At 37.1% G+C, this 17,332-nt stretch overlaps 1 protein-coding gene across 2 annotated transcripts in view; it reads right to left on the bottom strand.

Annotated features, from left to right (window-relative positions):
- The window catches only part of c17h14orf180 (chromosome 17 C14orf180 homolog), a 39,328-nt gene extending 22,656 nt beyond the window's left edge, over positions 1-16,672 (bottom strand). For both annotated transcript variants that reach the window (XM_051722917.1, XM_051722918.1), the window contains exons 1-4: positions 16,283-16,672; positions 13,670-13,700; positions 10,101-10,187; positions 3,239-3,359 (exon numbers count right to left, since the gene is read on the bottom strand). In XM_051722917.1, coding sequence (XP_051578877.1) covers positions 3,239-3,359; positions 10,101-10,187; positions 13,670-13,700; positions 16,283-16,435 — 392 coding nt within the window. In that variant the 5' untranslated portion in view covers positions 16,436-16,672. The remainder of the gene's footprint in view (positions 1-3,238; positions 3,360-10,100; positions 10,188-13,669; positions 13,701-16,282) is intronic.
- Positions 16,673-17,332: the final 660 nt, after the last annotated feature.

Here is a 17,332-nt window from a genome sequence, read left to right as displayed (position 1 = left end):
TGACCCTAAACATCGAAGTAACTACACTACAGAATGGCTTCAAAAAAAGAAAATCCACCATTATGGAGTGGCCCAGTCAGATCCCAGACCAGTGATGCTGTGGAAAAACCTCAAGAGAGCCATTCACACCAGACATCCCAAGAATATGGTGTAGCTGAAGCAGTTCTGAAAGGAAGAATGGGCCAAAATTCCTTCTGAGCATTGTGCAGGTCTAATCCGCAGCTACCAGAAACGCTTGGTTGAGGTTATTGCTGCCAAAGGAGGATCGACCAGTTATTAAATCCAAGGGTTCACTTACATTTTCTACAGCACTGTGAATGCTTGATGGGATGTGTTCAATAAAGACATGAAAGATTATAATTGTTTATGTGTTTTTAGGTTAAGCACATTGTGTTGGTCTGTACTTGTGTCTTTGATGAAGATGAGATCACATTTTATGACCAGTTAATGGAGAAAAACAGATAATTCTAAAGGGTTCACATACTTTTTCTTGCTACATGGTTTGAATGTCACCTTTCTCTTTACAATGTAGAGCCTGTTCTTTTTTAGTCAATACATATGCCAGTATGTAGTTATTATGGTCCTGCTTTAATTAATAATGACTAGGTGTTGGTTTGCACTGTTTTGGATTGTCCTCAGGGGACATCTGATCGGACACAACATGGCAAAGCTCTTAGCTACAAGAGCATTTCCTGCCCCAACACTGAAAGATTCAAAAGGCAAAATCACTTCCTATTCAATCCATGAGGCTTGAGCTACATTTTGTGAAGAATATCTGACGTCCAAATCTAAAGTTATTTGAAATCTAAATAACTACACATTGGGGTTTCTGTAAATTAATTGGACTGTATTAAGGCCGATGTAACTTTTGATTCAGTAATGGCTGGCAGTCAGGTTAAACCAGCATTTTTAACCATAGCTTTTAAAAAAAAAAATAAGAACATCAATACTCAATTTTAATTAAAAATTGTTGAGCATATTTTCTTAAGTGTTATCTGGAATACTTGATTCTGATTGGTCAAACGTGGCATTAACGTCTGTGGTCACATATTTTTTTTATAGTGTCCGTTAAACTGTATAATTGGCAATTGTCCCAGGCAACCGATTTCCTACAGAAGTTTTATGTCTATCATATCACTTTGCAATCTTTCTCCTCACATGATGAAATTGTTTAAACTCAAATCAATTTCAGGTGCACATACTGGTCATTTATTTGGTAACAAGCCAATTCAATAAGTGAGATATTACAGTCAGCCGATCATTATTGCAAAAGAATTATCCTCAGTATCCACTTCGTGTCAGGTCTTGATCACACTGTAAAGTTTATTTTGCCACAATGACCAACTCAGCGTACATATTTTCTGAGGTGTGTTTAAACAAAAATGCTTCATCTATATGAGCAACAACTTCAACCATGACTGCTGCCCTAGTTGGCCGACAGATCTTCGCTGAAAGATCTACCCTGTTCAGGTTTCCAGAGTTACCTGACCCACTTATGGCATTACATACAAATAGAGTGTTGCTTCTACCGCAATTCATTGTTCTCGGAAACACTATATTATTGGGGTAGCAATCTCGTTCCCATTCAAGTTTAAGTTTAATTCAAGTTTAATGTCATCCTCTCTCCATAGCACCAACAAGTTGTCTCCCTCAACAATCAGGTTAGTCCCCAAGCATTGCCAACAATGGGACATAAATGTTCTGAAGTGCATGTGGTAGTGGCCTTACAAAAGACTGCCTCATCGTGTTAACCCCTGAGGAAAGAAGACACCTAAGTCAGAGTGTCCCAGTAACATTCGAAACCTTGAGACTCGCGTAACACAAGTCACCTTTCTCTTCCTCTTTCTTGAGTGCACACATGGCTCAAAATGACAGGGATTCCTATTGCAGCATAAATAATTAGCTTTAAAATTCCATAGATCCCAGAAAAACAAACACTTGTAGTCAAACTAATAAAACCCACAATACAAAAGGTGAAAATGTGTAGTTGTGGCCTAAGAGTAGTGAAATATCCTATTAAGGTACTATTTCTACCTGATCTGGCCCTTAAAAGTACTTTGGTTGGTGTAACCTAATGTTGTTACATTAATTAATTCATCTAATATTATAAAAAATAATATTTGTATAATTTTCTAGATATTTTGAATTGAATAAAACCAGTTAAGCACATGAAGCACATTAAAAAGTTACCTGACAATTTGTTTTTACAGTGCACTCTCTATAACAATTTTCAAAAAACTCAAAAGGACAGTCAGCACAAGTAAAAAGACCCTTGTTAAATCTTTGCCAGATCAAAATAAGATTGCTTGAATCATGGATACTGATCCCAAAAATGAATGCCCTTACATCCTCTTAAATCATGTATTAAGATGCTAATAGTGCCCATTAAATGCTCTCGATCGATACACATGCTTTAAGCAAATTAGGCAAGACTGAGGCTAGTTGGGGAGACTGGGGCTACATCTTTTACTAGAGTGAATTATAATTTAATAGAGTGAGAAGAATTTTGTTAACAATTCTAAATTGTTAAAACTATAAACAATAAACTAACATTGCCAACATTATTCCCCTGGAAAGAGGCTACAGTTCATTTAACACCAGTTGAGTTTTTGCCTCTATATCGGGGCATGTTGTCACAATAGGAACCTACCAATATAGCCTTTTTAGGTAAATTTAAAATGTAAAACTAAAATGAAACAGAAAACAATTAATAAAACAGCAAACCATTGTTTTAGCTAACAGAATTTGTAATCAGTAAACTGAATAAAAAACAAACAAACATATAAAACACATGTAACAACTTGTCCAAATACTCTTGTCCTGAGAACACAGTTCAACCTTTCAGGTTAAAATCGTTCTTCATAGCTACAGTTGACTCTTTCTTGAATGTATGCCAGTGTGGTTTTATTTTGTTTACATGTTTAGCTATGAGCCATTTAGAGGATTAATTAATGCATTTGTGCAACTTTTGACTCAAAACCATATAGTTATTGAGATTTAGTCCTGATGACAACTTCCCAATGTGACAATAAGCCCCGGTTTACCCTACTGTTACTTTTTTGCATTGGGTTACTTTGATATGTTGACATTACATATTATTAATATTATTCTAACTATGATCATGCTATATAATTATTTAACATTCAAGCAGATTATTGCCAAAATAAGGCTGGTAAAAAACAATGCAGCATGCTACCTGCTGGCAATCTAGTTTTCATAGTGAGTTTCAGAATACTACCTCTTGCTCATGATGCAGAGCTGAGCCAGTCTCTCAAGATCCTGGGCCTGTGAAGTCTGTTCTGATAACTCCTCTTGAGACAGACATCCTGATGTACCCAGCGATTTGTCTTCCCGACACCCTGATTCAAACAAACTCTATCAGAAACCTCCCGGACAATGCAAACACAGTCACAGACTCACAGGTACAGATACAACTAGACTGTTACAAGACAGAAAAAAAAAACAGAGAGAGAGAGAGAGAGAGAGAGAGAGAGAGAGAGAGAGAGAGAGAGAGAGAGAGAGAGAGAGAGAGAGAGAGAGTGAGAGGGAGGGTTAAAGAGGACAGACAAGTGATCAAGGAAATGCAAACATATGAAAAATAAAGGCCTATAAACACCAACTGAAATTATCCTTAAATCAAAATTGAGTTTTTGTGGCTTTTAATCTATGTTTATTTGCTTTAAAGCCATCTATTTGCTAGTGCTCCAAAAAGTTGACAAAATTAACCTGATACACATTTAAAATGTCAAGTCTTTTTTCTTTCTGGATAACTCATCCTGGATGTAGGCTATTATCAGAACGCTACATTTGGATGGTTTAGGTGAGCGCGCTTGATGTCTGCATTGATAAATGCCTCAAGACAGGTTGACATTAAAAACAGCGATGTAGCATGTTGATGTAATGTAGCGCTACTCGTTGGAAAAAGTAGCTTGTATCTCATCCTGGACTACACAGATTTTTGTCCAATTAAATGCTCACCAGAATGAAAATGACTCTCTACCCAATACCAGTGTTGGGGAGTAAGAAACCAAAAGCAGCTATATGTTACTAACTCAAGTACTGTACATGGCAGAGGCTATTTGCAATAAGTGCAAATAGCAATAGAAGCTATTTACACTAAGTGTAAATAGTGGCAGATACTATTTGCATCCCTAATTAAATACTAACATGCAGGTTACTATATTGACACAATATTACTGTAGTAACATTATGGTTAATTGCATTAGAACTATGGTTTCTGCCAAAAAAAACATGGTTACTACAATATTACTATAGTAAAACCATGGTTAATTTTACCCAAATCAAACCTTTCTCTCAACTCCCTGACTACTTCTAGGAAATCAACCTTTATATTAATTTGTATTATTTATTATTATAAGTAGTATTAAAGGAAATATTGATACAGGAAAGAGTAGGGAATTGAAAAGGGGGAACTGAACCTGGGTCGTCCACATGAAAAAAGCACAGTCACACCATCTTTACACACTACACCATTTTAGCAATGTTTGGGGGTGCAATTTGTTCTTTAATTGCTGTATTTCGACCAGACTATTTGAGTGCAGATAGCCACACTGTGTGCCAGGTGCTTTTTACACCTTGTGCAAATAGTCACTACGTAACTAAATTTTTCATTAACATGAGCTATTTTCAGCTACTTTTGTATTTCTAAGATGGCGCCGCAGATGGCAGCCACGGTGTGGAGCACTCTAATTCTTTTGTTGTTTTTGTTTGTTTGTAATTGTGTTTAGCAATTTTTTCCAATCAGTTTTACCAGGGACAAACTGCTGAACATTCGGCAGCACATACCAGACAATCATTTCCCGGTTTTTGACCTTTCGGATGCTTTACTGGACATTTTAGTCAGAAGCGCAGCTGGGTTGTTTAAGAGACGCAGGCGAGGGAAATGAGGAACAAGGACTTGTCAAACTCTGCTGCCTTGTGCTTCACAGAAACCTGGCTGAGTGAAGCCATTACGGACAGCGCGTTACATCTGCCGGGCTTTCAGCTGTTCAGAGCAGATCGCATAGCGGGTTTAACAGGGAAAACGAGTGGTGGTGGAACATGCTTTTACATCAATGAATGTTGTTGTACAGATGTAACAACATTAAAGAAGATGTGCTGTCCTAATTTGGAAGCGCTCTTTATTAACTGTAAGCCTTTCTACTCGCCGCGGGTGTATTCCTCGTTTATTCTGGTGAGTGTTTATATCCCACCACAGACGTGCGTGAACGCAGCACTGCAACAGCTGGCTGATCAAATCACAGACACGGAACAACAATACCCGGACTCAGTTATTATTATTCTTGGGGATTTTAACAAAGCAAACCTCACACGTAAATTGCCTAAATACAAACAGCACATTACATGCCCAACCAGAGACAGAAATATACTGGATCATTGCTACACAACAATAAAGGATGCAAATCACTCTGTCCCTAGAGCACCTTTGGGACTCTCTGATCACTGTCTGGTTCATCTTCTTGCAACCTACAGGGAGAAACTAAAATCAGCTAAACCTGTAGTAAAGACTGTAAAGTGATGGACCAATGTAGCAGAGCTGGAACTACATGCCTGCTTTGACTGCAATGAATGGAGTGTTTTTGAGGCTTTTCCGAAAACAAAAGACAAGGAAAGCATAGGGCCCAGACGTTGTTTCACCCGCTTGTCTAAAATCTTGTGCTAACCAGTTGGCCCCCATCTTCACACTGATCTTCAATAGATCACTGGAGCAATGTGAAGTTTCATGCTACTTCAAACCCTCAATTATCAATCCTGTCCCAAAGAAACCCAAAATCACAGGACTTAATGACTACAGACCCGTCGATCTGATGTCTGTGGTCATGAAGTCATTTGAGAGACTGGTGTTGGCCCACCAGAAGGACATCACTGGACCCTTTCTAGATCCCCTTCAATTTGCTTATCGAGCAAACAGGTCTGTGGATGATGCAGTCAACATGGGATTGCATCATATCATCCCAGCTATTCTCCAGACTAAATTATACCAACTCTCTGTTCCCACATCTATCTGTCAATGGATCAACAGCTTTCTGACGGACAGGCAGCAGCTAGTGAGACAGGGGAAATTCTCTTCCAGCACATGTACAATCAGCACTGGTGCCCCCCTGGGATGTGTGCTCTCCCCACTACTCTTCTCCCTGTATACAAATGACTGCACCTCCAAGAACCCCTCTGTCAAGCTCCTGAAGTTTGCACTGTCATCGGCCTCATCCAAGATGACGATGAGTCTGTATACAGGAGGGAGGTTGAAAGGCTGGCTTACTGGTGTAGTCAAAACAACCTGGAGCTAAACATGCTCAAAACGGTGGAGAAGATTGTGGACTTTAGGAGGAACACCCCAACATTGACCCCCTTCACCATTCTAAACAGCACTGTGGCAGCAGTGGAGTCATTCAGGTTCCTGGGCATCCATCTCACAGCACCTGAAGTGGGAGACCCACATTGACTCCATTGTGAAAAAGGCCCAGCAGAGGTTGTACCTCCTTTGCCAGTTGAGGAAGTTCAACCTGCCATAGGCGCTGCCGATACAGTTCACCTCAGCAGTCACTGAGTCTTTCCTCTGCACTTCAGTAACTGTCTGGTTTGGTGCAGCTACGAAATCGGATATCAGAAGACTACAAAGGACAGACTGCTGAGAGGATTATTGGTTGCCCCCTGCCCTCCCTTCAAGAACTGTACACTTCCAGATCAAGGAAAAAGGCTGTAAAAATCACTCTGGACCCCACTCACCTAGCCCACTACCTTTTTGAACTGTTGCCTTCTGGTCGGCGCTACAGGGCACTGAGCACCAGAACAGTCAGGCACAGGAACAGTTTTTTCCCTCAGGCTATCCATCTCATGAACATTTAAAATTGCCCCATTGAGCAATAATTAATGTGCAATACACAGCTTAGTCTATTTATATTTATCCAACATACCACACCACTTCTGCCATTACATTCCCTTGGTTCTGTATATAACAGATTTGTATATTGTACATACATACTGTATGTATGTACAATATACAAATACATATATATATATATATATATATATATATATATATATATATATATATATATATATATATATACACTACCGGTCAAAAGTTTTGAAACACTTGACTGAAATTATTCTCATGATCTTAAAAATCTTTTGATCTGAAGGCATATGCTTAAATATTTGAAATTAGTTTTGTAGACAAAAATATAATTGTGCCACCATATTAATTTATTTCATTATAAAACTAAAATTTAATAAAAAAAAAGTTATTGAAATTGATGACTTGGACCAAATAATAAAGAAAAGCAGCCAATATGTGCCCAACATAGATGGGAACTCCTTCAATACTGTTTAAAAAGCATCCCAGGGTGATACCTCAAGAAGTTGAAGAAGATAATGTCAAGAGTACATGTCTGCAAATTCTTGGCAAAGGGTGACTACTTTGAAGATGCTAAAATATAATATATATATATATATATATATATATATAATAAAGAATAAGTGTTTCAAAACTTTTGACCGGTAGTGTATATATATATATTGTCCAATTGTGTATTTCTACATATACTTAATTTTTTATTCACTTTTTATGTCTTGCTGCTGTATTGTTTGTGCACTGGAAGCTTCTGTCACCAAGACAAGTTCCTTGTATGTTTAAGCATACTTGGCAATAAAGCTGATGCGGATTCTGATTCTACTTTCACAATAGTGTAGCTTTTCCAGTAACAAGCGACTTTTTCCAATGAGTTTTTCCAGCTACAGAGATTGGTACTGCCTGGATACTGATGTTTTTAGATAGCTTCATATGTACATGCTCGTAAGTTCAGTTTGCTTATAAAATGCATTAAGAAAGGCATTGGAGGAGCATTTCTCCAGAACTTTAATAAGATGAAAATTTAGTCTTTAACTTCACCTTAATGTAATTTTTGTTTTGTTTTGTTTTCTCTATTTTATAATGAAATAATGCAGGGCCTAATTGATGCCCTATGCAGAGCTCTGTGATCACCGGATGGGGTGTGTGAGGATGGTGTGAAAGTGCAAGCGCAAGGCGATCTGTGTTCCGCGACTGCTTTCGTGTCCATCAGTAACGTAGAACGTACGAGTAAGGGCAACCGGTGTAGTTTTTTTTGTACACTCTTGCTCGTCTGATATTGCTTTAACATTATATTTATTTACAAGAATACATTATATTATCAAACACAAAATCCATAATTTGCAGCCCCTTAACTATTGTCTGTGTTCAATGACGTTGCAGGGCATTGCAAGTGAACAGATTTTGTCAAGTGAAGTGAACTTCTACAGATATTCCCAGCTGAATGTGTAGGGAGCAGTGGGAAGAAATCACCGCACCGTTCAACCAAAGCACTGAATCAGGCAGCGTTTCCATGGTAGTCAACAGCTCTTTAATGAGGTAATGGATAGCGTGGTCATTTATCTCCTTAGGCTCCTGTTCTATCTACTCACGCTAGTGCACTGTGCTGCCTCAGCAACATGCAGACAGCCAGAGGAACTGCAGGCGTCTGTCAGGGAGGAGATTGATGGGGCTTCTTCATCCATGAATACTGGTGCATCTCAGAGCAAATAAAAATGGACCTCTGTTGAATGTATGGATGCTTTCTGACAGGAGCTTGGGGACATGGTCTGTTGTAGGTCAATATTGTGCATGTTTCAATGTTTCATGGAAGTATTAAACCTTAGCACAATGTATTTGTGGCAAACTTGAGGTTAATCCGTGGCCAATTTGTGGTCATTGTTTGCTACAGAGGTTTAATGGAACACTATATTTTAGTAAGGGAATTAAAAGGTTTGCTAATTTGCTTATTGCATTAAGATTATCATGCAATCTTTATTAGCTATTTCTTAAATGAATAAAGGAATGAATGAATAAAATGCTAAATAAAACTGTATTCCTAAAAATCTATGGACTATATATAGATACTAGATTGTTAGTTGCTTGCCCTTGCACAACTATGCTTGTATTGTGGACTATTGCCAGGGCATTATTGTGTGGTTGCTAAGGTGTTCTGGGTATTTGCTAGGTGTTTGCCCACTAGCCCAAGTGAAAAGGCCCACCCCAAGTTTCTATGATATTCAGGTCCTTAGACATGGCTCGAAAGTCTATGGGTTTTTTTCACCCATTTTCTCGTACGCTAGGTGAAAAGTTAGAATGCTTCAAAAAGTAATAGCACATCTCTCGTCAAAGAACTGCATGATTTGAGGTATCATTCTGTCAATTAAATGGTGTGGGACACAACACTAAATTTGAATAGGGTTTGTTTACATTAGAGGGTCAGTAATTGGCAGGTTAGTGGGTCCCCATTAGCACCTTCTGGTGGATGCTTGACTGCCATTCAAAATTAGTTGTGTTATTTTTTTTAAAGAAAGATTTTAATCACAATAATTTTATTACATTTTAGTACATTATAGTTCAGTACATTATAGTACAGTATAGTACATTATATTACATTATATTAGCTGATGCATGATGTGTCTTTGGACCATTTTTTATCAGCTTCAAGATTTTAGGTTAAAATTTTTATGAATGTCTAAGAGAAGGTGTATTTCTTAGGTTCTGTAACTGGTCACCATTTCTTTTAAGTTTTTCCATTTACAAATTTTAGCCTTCACTAGTTTATTTTAAATGGTCCTGCGGTGTGACAATGACTTTTTTAAAAGTATAAAAGTATTCAATTAAGTCTCTCAATTAATATGAGGTCATAAAAGCTACATGCATAATATTTACAAAACTGTTAGCAAAATGCTGTTTTAAATCGTTTTAGTCTACAGGGCATGTCAGCTTCCCAAAAGCTTTTCATGTCAACTACCCATATATTCCACACAATTCAGATGATAATGTCTTTTGATGAGTTCTTGTGGTGTAATTCATCCAAAAGAAGATGACTTTGCCATCCAAGGGTTTAATGCAAGTTTATTAATGAACAAAAAAAAAAAAAAAAAAAAAAATGTCTCTGACATCCAAGGGAAGTTTTTTTAAATTCTTCTACATAGGTTTAAATACACTTTGATCAAAGATACACATTTTAACTCAACAGCACCATAAAAAAGAAGCATTTTAGTAAAGCTATAAAAAATTAACCTGCCTGTGCTCCTATGCAGCGAGGTGAGCTCGATCAATGCCACTTCATAGAACATCTTCTCTGCTTGGATGAACTGCAGAGCTTTCCCATCTGATTTTATATGGGTGAAGGATTAAACATGCTTGTCACCAGAAATAGCCTCTTGTTATAAATGCACACAACACCCAATAGCCCAGATTTGTTCAGCTGTTAAGTGTCACCAAAGATAACAGAAAATAAGAAAGGTGTTCACTGAACCTTTAACTTTTTGCCTAAACAGAAAACAAGTGAGACATACAAATCCATATGCATATGCATTCAGACTTTGGTCTTGCAGCTCGAGGTCCGAGGCTATTGGCCCCAACTAGCCAGTTGATAGCCCTGGCTTGCACTGGCCCAAGAGTGGAAAAACGGTCATTGTTTCAAAAAGTGTCTTTGCAAGCAACACTAATTATTAATGTGAAAATTAACATGTTGCTTCCGAATGTACATGTACCCCGAAATCGACCCCATTCAGTCTAATTACTGACAAGTGCCATCCCCCATCAGACATTTTTTCATCAATTCAGATGTGATCACCTTTCCTTCTGGTGCAACCTTGTGTTCTGGTACCATAGAAACTAGAAAGTAATCGTATTCACATAAATGATGGTGAGCGTGATTAGGAAGTTGCATTTTCGCTCTACAGTTTCATTTTTACTCCACTGACAGTTAGGTTTAGGGTTGGGGTTTGGCTTAGGGGGTAGGGTTAATAAAATATACATTCCTGTTGACTGTATTACCATTTACAACTGAAAATACAACTCGCTTTTGCACAGACTGATTTCAGCAGCAGAACTTTCAATCTACTGTCGCCAAATTCACAGTGCGATCAGTCTTGTTTATTATGATATGCACACTGTTTTTGTCAGTGGCTTACATTTTTCGATCTGTTGTGTTTCTCATTGAAGGCAGTACTATGTTATGTTGTCTCTCTTACAGAATGATCTTTTTGTGGAATGAGCATCATATTCCCAGGTGTCCCTGGCATATATTAAGATCTCAGCTGGGTGAGAGACATCTGAATTTGCTGACTAACAGCATGGAGTATGAAGGCAATAAATCTATTTGTGATGCATGTAATACTAACTCCTGAATTAGCTATGGTGGAGACACCAGGCACAAATGCATTCTGTATTGATTTTGTAATAATCTATGCCTTTCATTAAGCATTTCATTTCACTACATACTCAGCTTGATTAAAGGCTTGCAACTTTATTCACCATATTTTAGAACTTTTGTTTAATGTATCTATGCATTCAGATAGGTTTGGACCATGATAAAAACAATAATGTTCTTACAGTGTGAGGTCAGCATTATTTACGCTTGTTCAGATACCATCACACATAACTGCCATGCCAGAAATTAGTAACCTGTGTCATGTGTGAATTTATATATTATCCAGTAAAAAAGACTAATTATGTCAACAAGAAAGTTATCTGGTTATCAAACTTGAGACTGTTGATCTTAGTTTTGAACACATATCTATTAAAGATTTTTCATAGAAAGGTATGCAAAAAACGTTTCTACTTCCTGAAAGATATTAATGAAATAAGTGTCATGAGATATCTCACCTGCCTCTGTGACAGCACTACTCTGTAAACAGCAAACAAAAATGTGTTTTTGGAGTTTTGTGTGTTCTCATAGTATTGTAGTTGCAGCGAATTATTGAGGCTTAATGCCATTTTTATGCCATGTTGCTCAGTTGTCAGTTGAGGGCACTATTTTGCTGTTGTTGTTCTCAATAAAGCTCATTGGTGTCTTTGGAGTGTGGAGATTTGGAAAGAGGGGGCATGGCTAATCCAATGGCTCAGCTTGTGGAAATTCTAGAATGGCTAAAATTGCTTACAGCACCTTTAATTATATTTTTTTGTGTGTGTGTGTGTGTGTGTGTGTGTGTGTGTGTGTGTGTGTGAAATGCAATGCTTGAAAAGTGTGCCTGTGCTATCTTTCTTTAAAATAAATGCCACTTTTTTATATATAGGCCTACTATATGTATTTTATCTAATGCAATGACATTCATACATTTTAAGTGTGGCTTAAGTGTCCACATACTTTTTGGGGACATTGTACATGACTGAAGCTAATCTTTGGCATGATAAGGGCTGAATATGAGGAATGCCCACTCTAAGTTTAAGTCTGGCAGTTATGCAGCTTTAAATCTCACAGATTTAAAAGGAGTTGTGCATGCAAGCTTTAGAAAGACAGAGTGCTTTTAAATTCTTTCTTGCATGTTTGTAGGTTTAAATTATAGCATAAAATATGCATTATCAATCACTTCACCAGCTCTGGTTCATCAGAGGAAATATGGATGTGCTTTTCATCAACAAATGAATATATTAGCTGTTTCCTTCTGCTTAGCATGTTTATTTTCAGCAGCATGACTGTGGTAGCGATTTTTAGGGGAACATTTCTATTTTTTGTTGATCTTTCCAGCTCATAGGGATGTCAATCACAGCCATTGTGTTTACTCCCACAAGTGTATATAGTCAGAAAATGAGTGCAGTATAAAAGACTGTGCACTGCAATCCAACTTAAATATGAGGACAAACATGCAGTTTCAGACACCTGTTCTGCTGATTCCAGTTCTATTTCCAATTGAAGAACATTTCTGAAATGTCACATTCTAAGATTATATGGGTATTGTGTATGGGTAGTCTAAGCATCAGAAGGCAAGACTTGCTACATAACATAAGGATATGGGTGATCACCCTAATTCAACATTCTGACTACAGAATTATTTATATGTAAAAGCACTGGTCATGACTATATCCTAAAATACAAAAAATCCCTGACAACTGACAGATCATTCCACATCTTCAGTTTGATCCCCAACACCAACTTGAGCTTTAGTTTAGAGGACTCTTTTTCAAACTTTTTCAAAGTTTGCTGCCATGCATTGATAAAACAGACTAATGTTTCACATGTAATTAAATTGCTTATTCAATTAAATGATACAATCCTTGCCCATTACTTCTCTGTAATGTTATTACACAAAAATCACCTTTTTAAGTCTAATAACTATTTACTATCACACTGATATCAGAGCAAATATGTTAAAACCAATTCACATGTAATTGGCTTTTCATTGGAGAAAATGTCACAATTGATGTTGGTTAATGACTTAGGTCATGCAAATGACCTTGTTTTGCACAGAGCTAAAACAAGCTTTCTTGAACCCATTTAAACTCTATGCCTTTGTAATTGAGAGGCCTGAGGTTTAAGGGCAATGTATGTCATGTAACACTAGCCTTGTTGTTTACTGTGGTCTATAGATGAATAATGAGAGTGGGGCACAGACTGGGTCTATGCAGGTTAATTAGCTGTGATGCTCTTTACGCTGACATACGATAAGTGCCTACAAATCCTCTTAGGGGAACACCACATTCGAAAAGCTCCAGTTGTAAGGGCCCTACGTTGAAAAACTGTGCAGTTGTTTGTGTGCATAAAGGCTTTTTTCACTACATGTTTTTATAGATAAAAGGATTATATTTTTTATGTACTGTACATGTTCATTACACAAAGAGGAGCAAAAGATTTATTGAAAAGGATACAGTTCTTCTCATCAATGTAGAGTTCAGCAATCTGTAGTGAGGAAAAGAGAGAGAAAACTGTCTGACAAATACAAATCTGAAGTGCTTCAATGAATAAAAGGGGAAATTTCATGAAAACATGTCCTGGTCACATTTCACCCAACAGTCAATGGAATAATATAAAGGTTCCACATACTGTTGTACCTTGCAAATCAATATAAAATATCGGCAACCCCAAAGTCAGAAGAATTAAAATAAGAAATTACATTTTGCATAAATATTATGAAGCCTATTATTTTGGGAAATTAAGATTTTTGCATTTTGACATTTTTTTTCATTACAGTAAGCCATTTCATTTACTTATATTTTTTTTTATAATTAGTTTCTAGGATAATTCCCATTATTCTCAATGGTGATTCTCATTAGGTTGTCATTACTAAAATAATTCTATAGTAAAATCTATTGTAAAATGCTGTATTTTTTTTTAAATCAGCTTGTACAACAAATACTACAATGATTTCTAAATAATTTACAATAATGATGTTTTTTTTTTTTTGTTGTTTTTTTTACATTTTGGGAATTGGAGGGAATTGGATGCTGAATTGATTGCAAAATAATGTCACAATGCAAAAAACGAAATTTATTTTCTTTGTACAAAATAAAATATCTTATTTTTCTGTTTTATTTGGTTGTCAAATATAATCCATACATATTTATGACAGGTTTCATGAGATTCCCCCCCAAAAATTAATAATAATAATAAAAAAAGTCAAAAGTACTTTACATTTCAAAATACGTCAGCTTACATGTAATAGTAATTGTAAATATTTATTTTTCACTGCTAATGTCAAAAGCAACTCTGTCTGGTCATTATCATGCCTCACATTCCAACACTCTAGTGTAAGAGCTACTGTTTATGTTCTGGAAATTTCCTGGGACACTTGAGGATCCTGAGAGGGTTTAACAGAGCCTCTGTGAGAAACCCAGAGTGAGTAATCTGGGGAGAGGGTTTTTATCTGACTGACTGTCATCAAAATGAGTACATGGGAGACAGGAAGACAAGAAGAGGTGACATTAATGGAAGAACACATAAGAGAAAGCCAGATGTGCTAAGGGCCGAAAACATACTTTTAGATGAATTGCCCTGAAGTTGTGTACAAGAGGTTTTGATAATTGATCTCTGGCATTGATATATCTTGCAACACTATGGTAAACAAAAGCTTACTTAAGACCAGAGGAAAACACATCATCTCAAGTCATCTCCTGCTGTGCACTAACAAACAAATTTGCTAATCTGTTCGAACACACTCTCTTTGCATATGAGCGAATGTGTGCTTGTTCTGTATGCTGATGTAGGAATCTACATGCTGTCACTGTAGAGCATGAATGTTTGAGAATGCATTTACCAGTGTTAAAATATGCATTGACTGAAGCAGATTGTTTTTAGGTTACTGTGTCATCACATCATTAAGAACATATATGCATGACTTAGATGAATGTTTGCTTATAGAACTCTCAACTTTACCGGTCATACATGCATGAAAGTGTGCATTAGCCTACATATTTGCAAGTTTGATTCAAATCTATATGCATGCTACTGTGCATGCTTTTTGGTCAGATATCACATATTTTCTATGTAAAACCAAAAGATTTTAGTCTTAAATTGAAAGTCCATTTTTAAATAATTTCTATCACATAACATAATATTATAGAGCTGCATCTTGTATACTCCTATTTGAGAATACAATTACCAATTTTAATTATGCATTGACTGAACCAGGCTGGTTTTAGGCTAACCCAAAAATGAATATTCTATTATCATTTACTCATATTCATGTTTTTCCGGACTCATGTGACTTACTTTCTTCCATGGAACACAGAAGGAGATGTTAAACTGAATGTTATCCTTGTCTTTGCGTATTTTTTTCATACAATGAAAGTAAATGGTGACTGAGGCTATCAGTTCCTTAAAGGAATATTCTGGTTTCAATACAAATTAAACTCAATAGACATAATGTTGATTGTCAAAAAAATAATTTTGACTCGTCCCTCCTTTTCTTTAAAAACAGCGAAAATCTGGGTTACAGTGAGGCACTTACAATGGAAGTGAATGGGGCCAATCCGTAAACGTTAAAAGACTTGCTTTTCTGTGTAAAGTTATATGCAATTTTATAACTTTGTTGCCATGAAAACATAATGCCATAAACCCTAAAATGACCGTAAAAACAACATTTTTAAAACTACTCAAATAATACAGAAGTTTTAACACTTACAGCTTTACATTTCTGCCTTTAAACCCTCCAAAATTTACCCCATTCATTTAAATTGTAAGTGAATCACTGCAACAAATGCATATTTGTTTCTTAGAAAAAGGAGCAATGAGTCAAAATAATGTTTTGTGGAAATCAACACTATGCCACAAATGCTGCTGATTAAGCTTTAATTGGAATATTCCTTTAACATTCTATCTAATATCTGCTTTCTTGTTCTGCGGAAGAAGTGTGTAACCCAAACCTCCATATTGTACATGTAGACACATGCTGATCAAATGTCAAATATTTTCTGTCTAAAACCCCTAGGTAACAAATCATTCTGGCATACGATGATTACAGAGCTCCATCCTGCAGGGCTCACCTGATGCAGGCAGTTGGGTAGCGAGTGGAAGCTCTGCACCTGTGTGAGTCCTAGCAGGCAGCTCAGGAAGCAGTGCAGAGCAGCTTGGGAGTCCCCTTCCTGCTGGAGCTGCCTGCCCAGCTCAAACAAGCCCTCACGGCTGCAGTTCAGCATCCCGTGCCTGGGATGGCCAGCCACAGAGACCTGCCGCGTGTGTTCACGTGCCAGACAGCCACAGCACTTATGTCTCCCATTTGAGCTGCAGCACAGACATGGAGGAACAATCAGTCCAGAGGGATGGCACAGAGAGGCACAGAGAATGCAATGAGCACAGTCAGTGTGGAGACAGAGAGAAAGACAGATCCGTCACTGCAACATCTAAACAGGAAAAGATCACAGCTTCTCCTCTTCCTCCTCTCCCGTTGTGTAAGAGTCAAGGGCAGGAAGAGTGGGTGGGTGTGCGTGGAAGGGAGGAAGAGAGGGATTGTGGGGGGAGGAGAGGAGACGGCACCGCTCAATGCCCGCCCACGCTGCATTGCAAACAGTAGAGGAGGAAGTCAGGACTTGTGAGGATTTGCTTATTTGAGTGGCAGTGCTCACAGCCAATTGTTTTTATCCTCATTTACAGTCGCACAAATTAAAACTCTTAAGTTCAGATTAAAAGGAAGTGGAATCAGTGTTAGCTGTTGCCACTTACAAATTGAATATCTGTTCATTGGATTCAATTGTGCTTGCTAATGATAATTTTATATTTAATGCTTTACAAAGGTATTCATTATGCCTTGCAATACACATTGTAATCAATTACATCAACAGTCTGTAATCCATCCTGTCTGTTGTATATACACTACCAGTCAAAAGCTGATACACACTTGACTGATTATTTTGTTGCTGATGTTTTTATAAACCTTTTGATCTACAAACTTTCCATGCTTCATTTTGTGCCTGTGTATAAATACGTTACAAAAAAAAATCTTGGAACAGATTGTGAAAAAACAGCCAACAATTGAATACTGCTTCAGAAGCAAAAAAAAACCCCAAATTAAATAATAATAATAATAATAATAATAA

The sequence above is a fragment of the Myxocyprinus asiaticus genome, chromosome 17, assembly GCF_019703515.2.
Source record: "Myxocyprinus asiaticus isolate MX2 ecotype Aquarium Trade chromosome 17, UBuf_Myxa_2, whole genome shotgun sequence".
In the NCBI taxonomy this organism is placed as follows: domain Eukaryota; kingdom Metazoa; phylum Chordata; class Actinopteri; order Cypriniformes; family Catostomidae; genus Myxocyprinus; species Myxocyprinus asiaticus.
The sequence above is the reverse complement of the archived record's forward strand: the minus strand, read 5'-3'. Positions and strand labels throughout refer to the sequence as shown.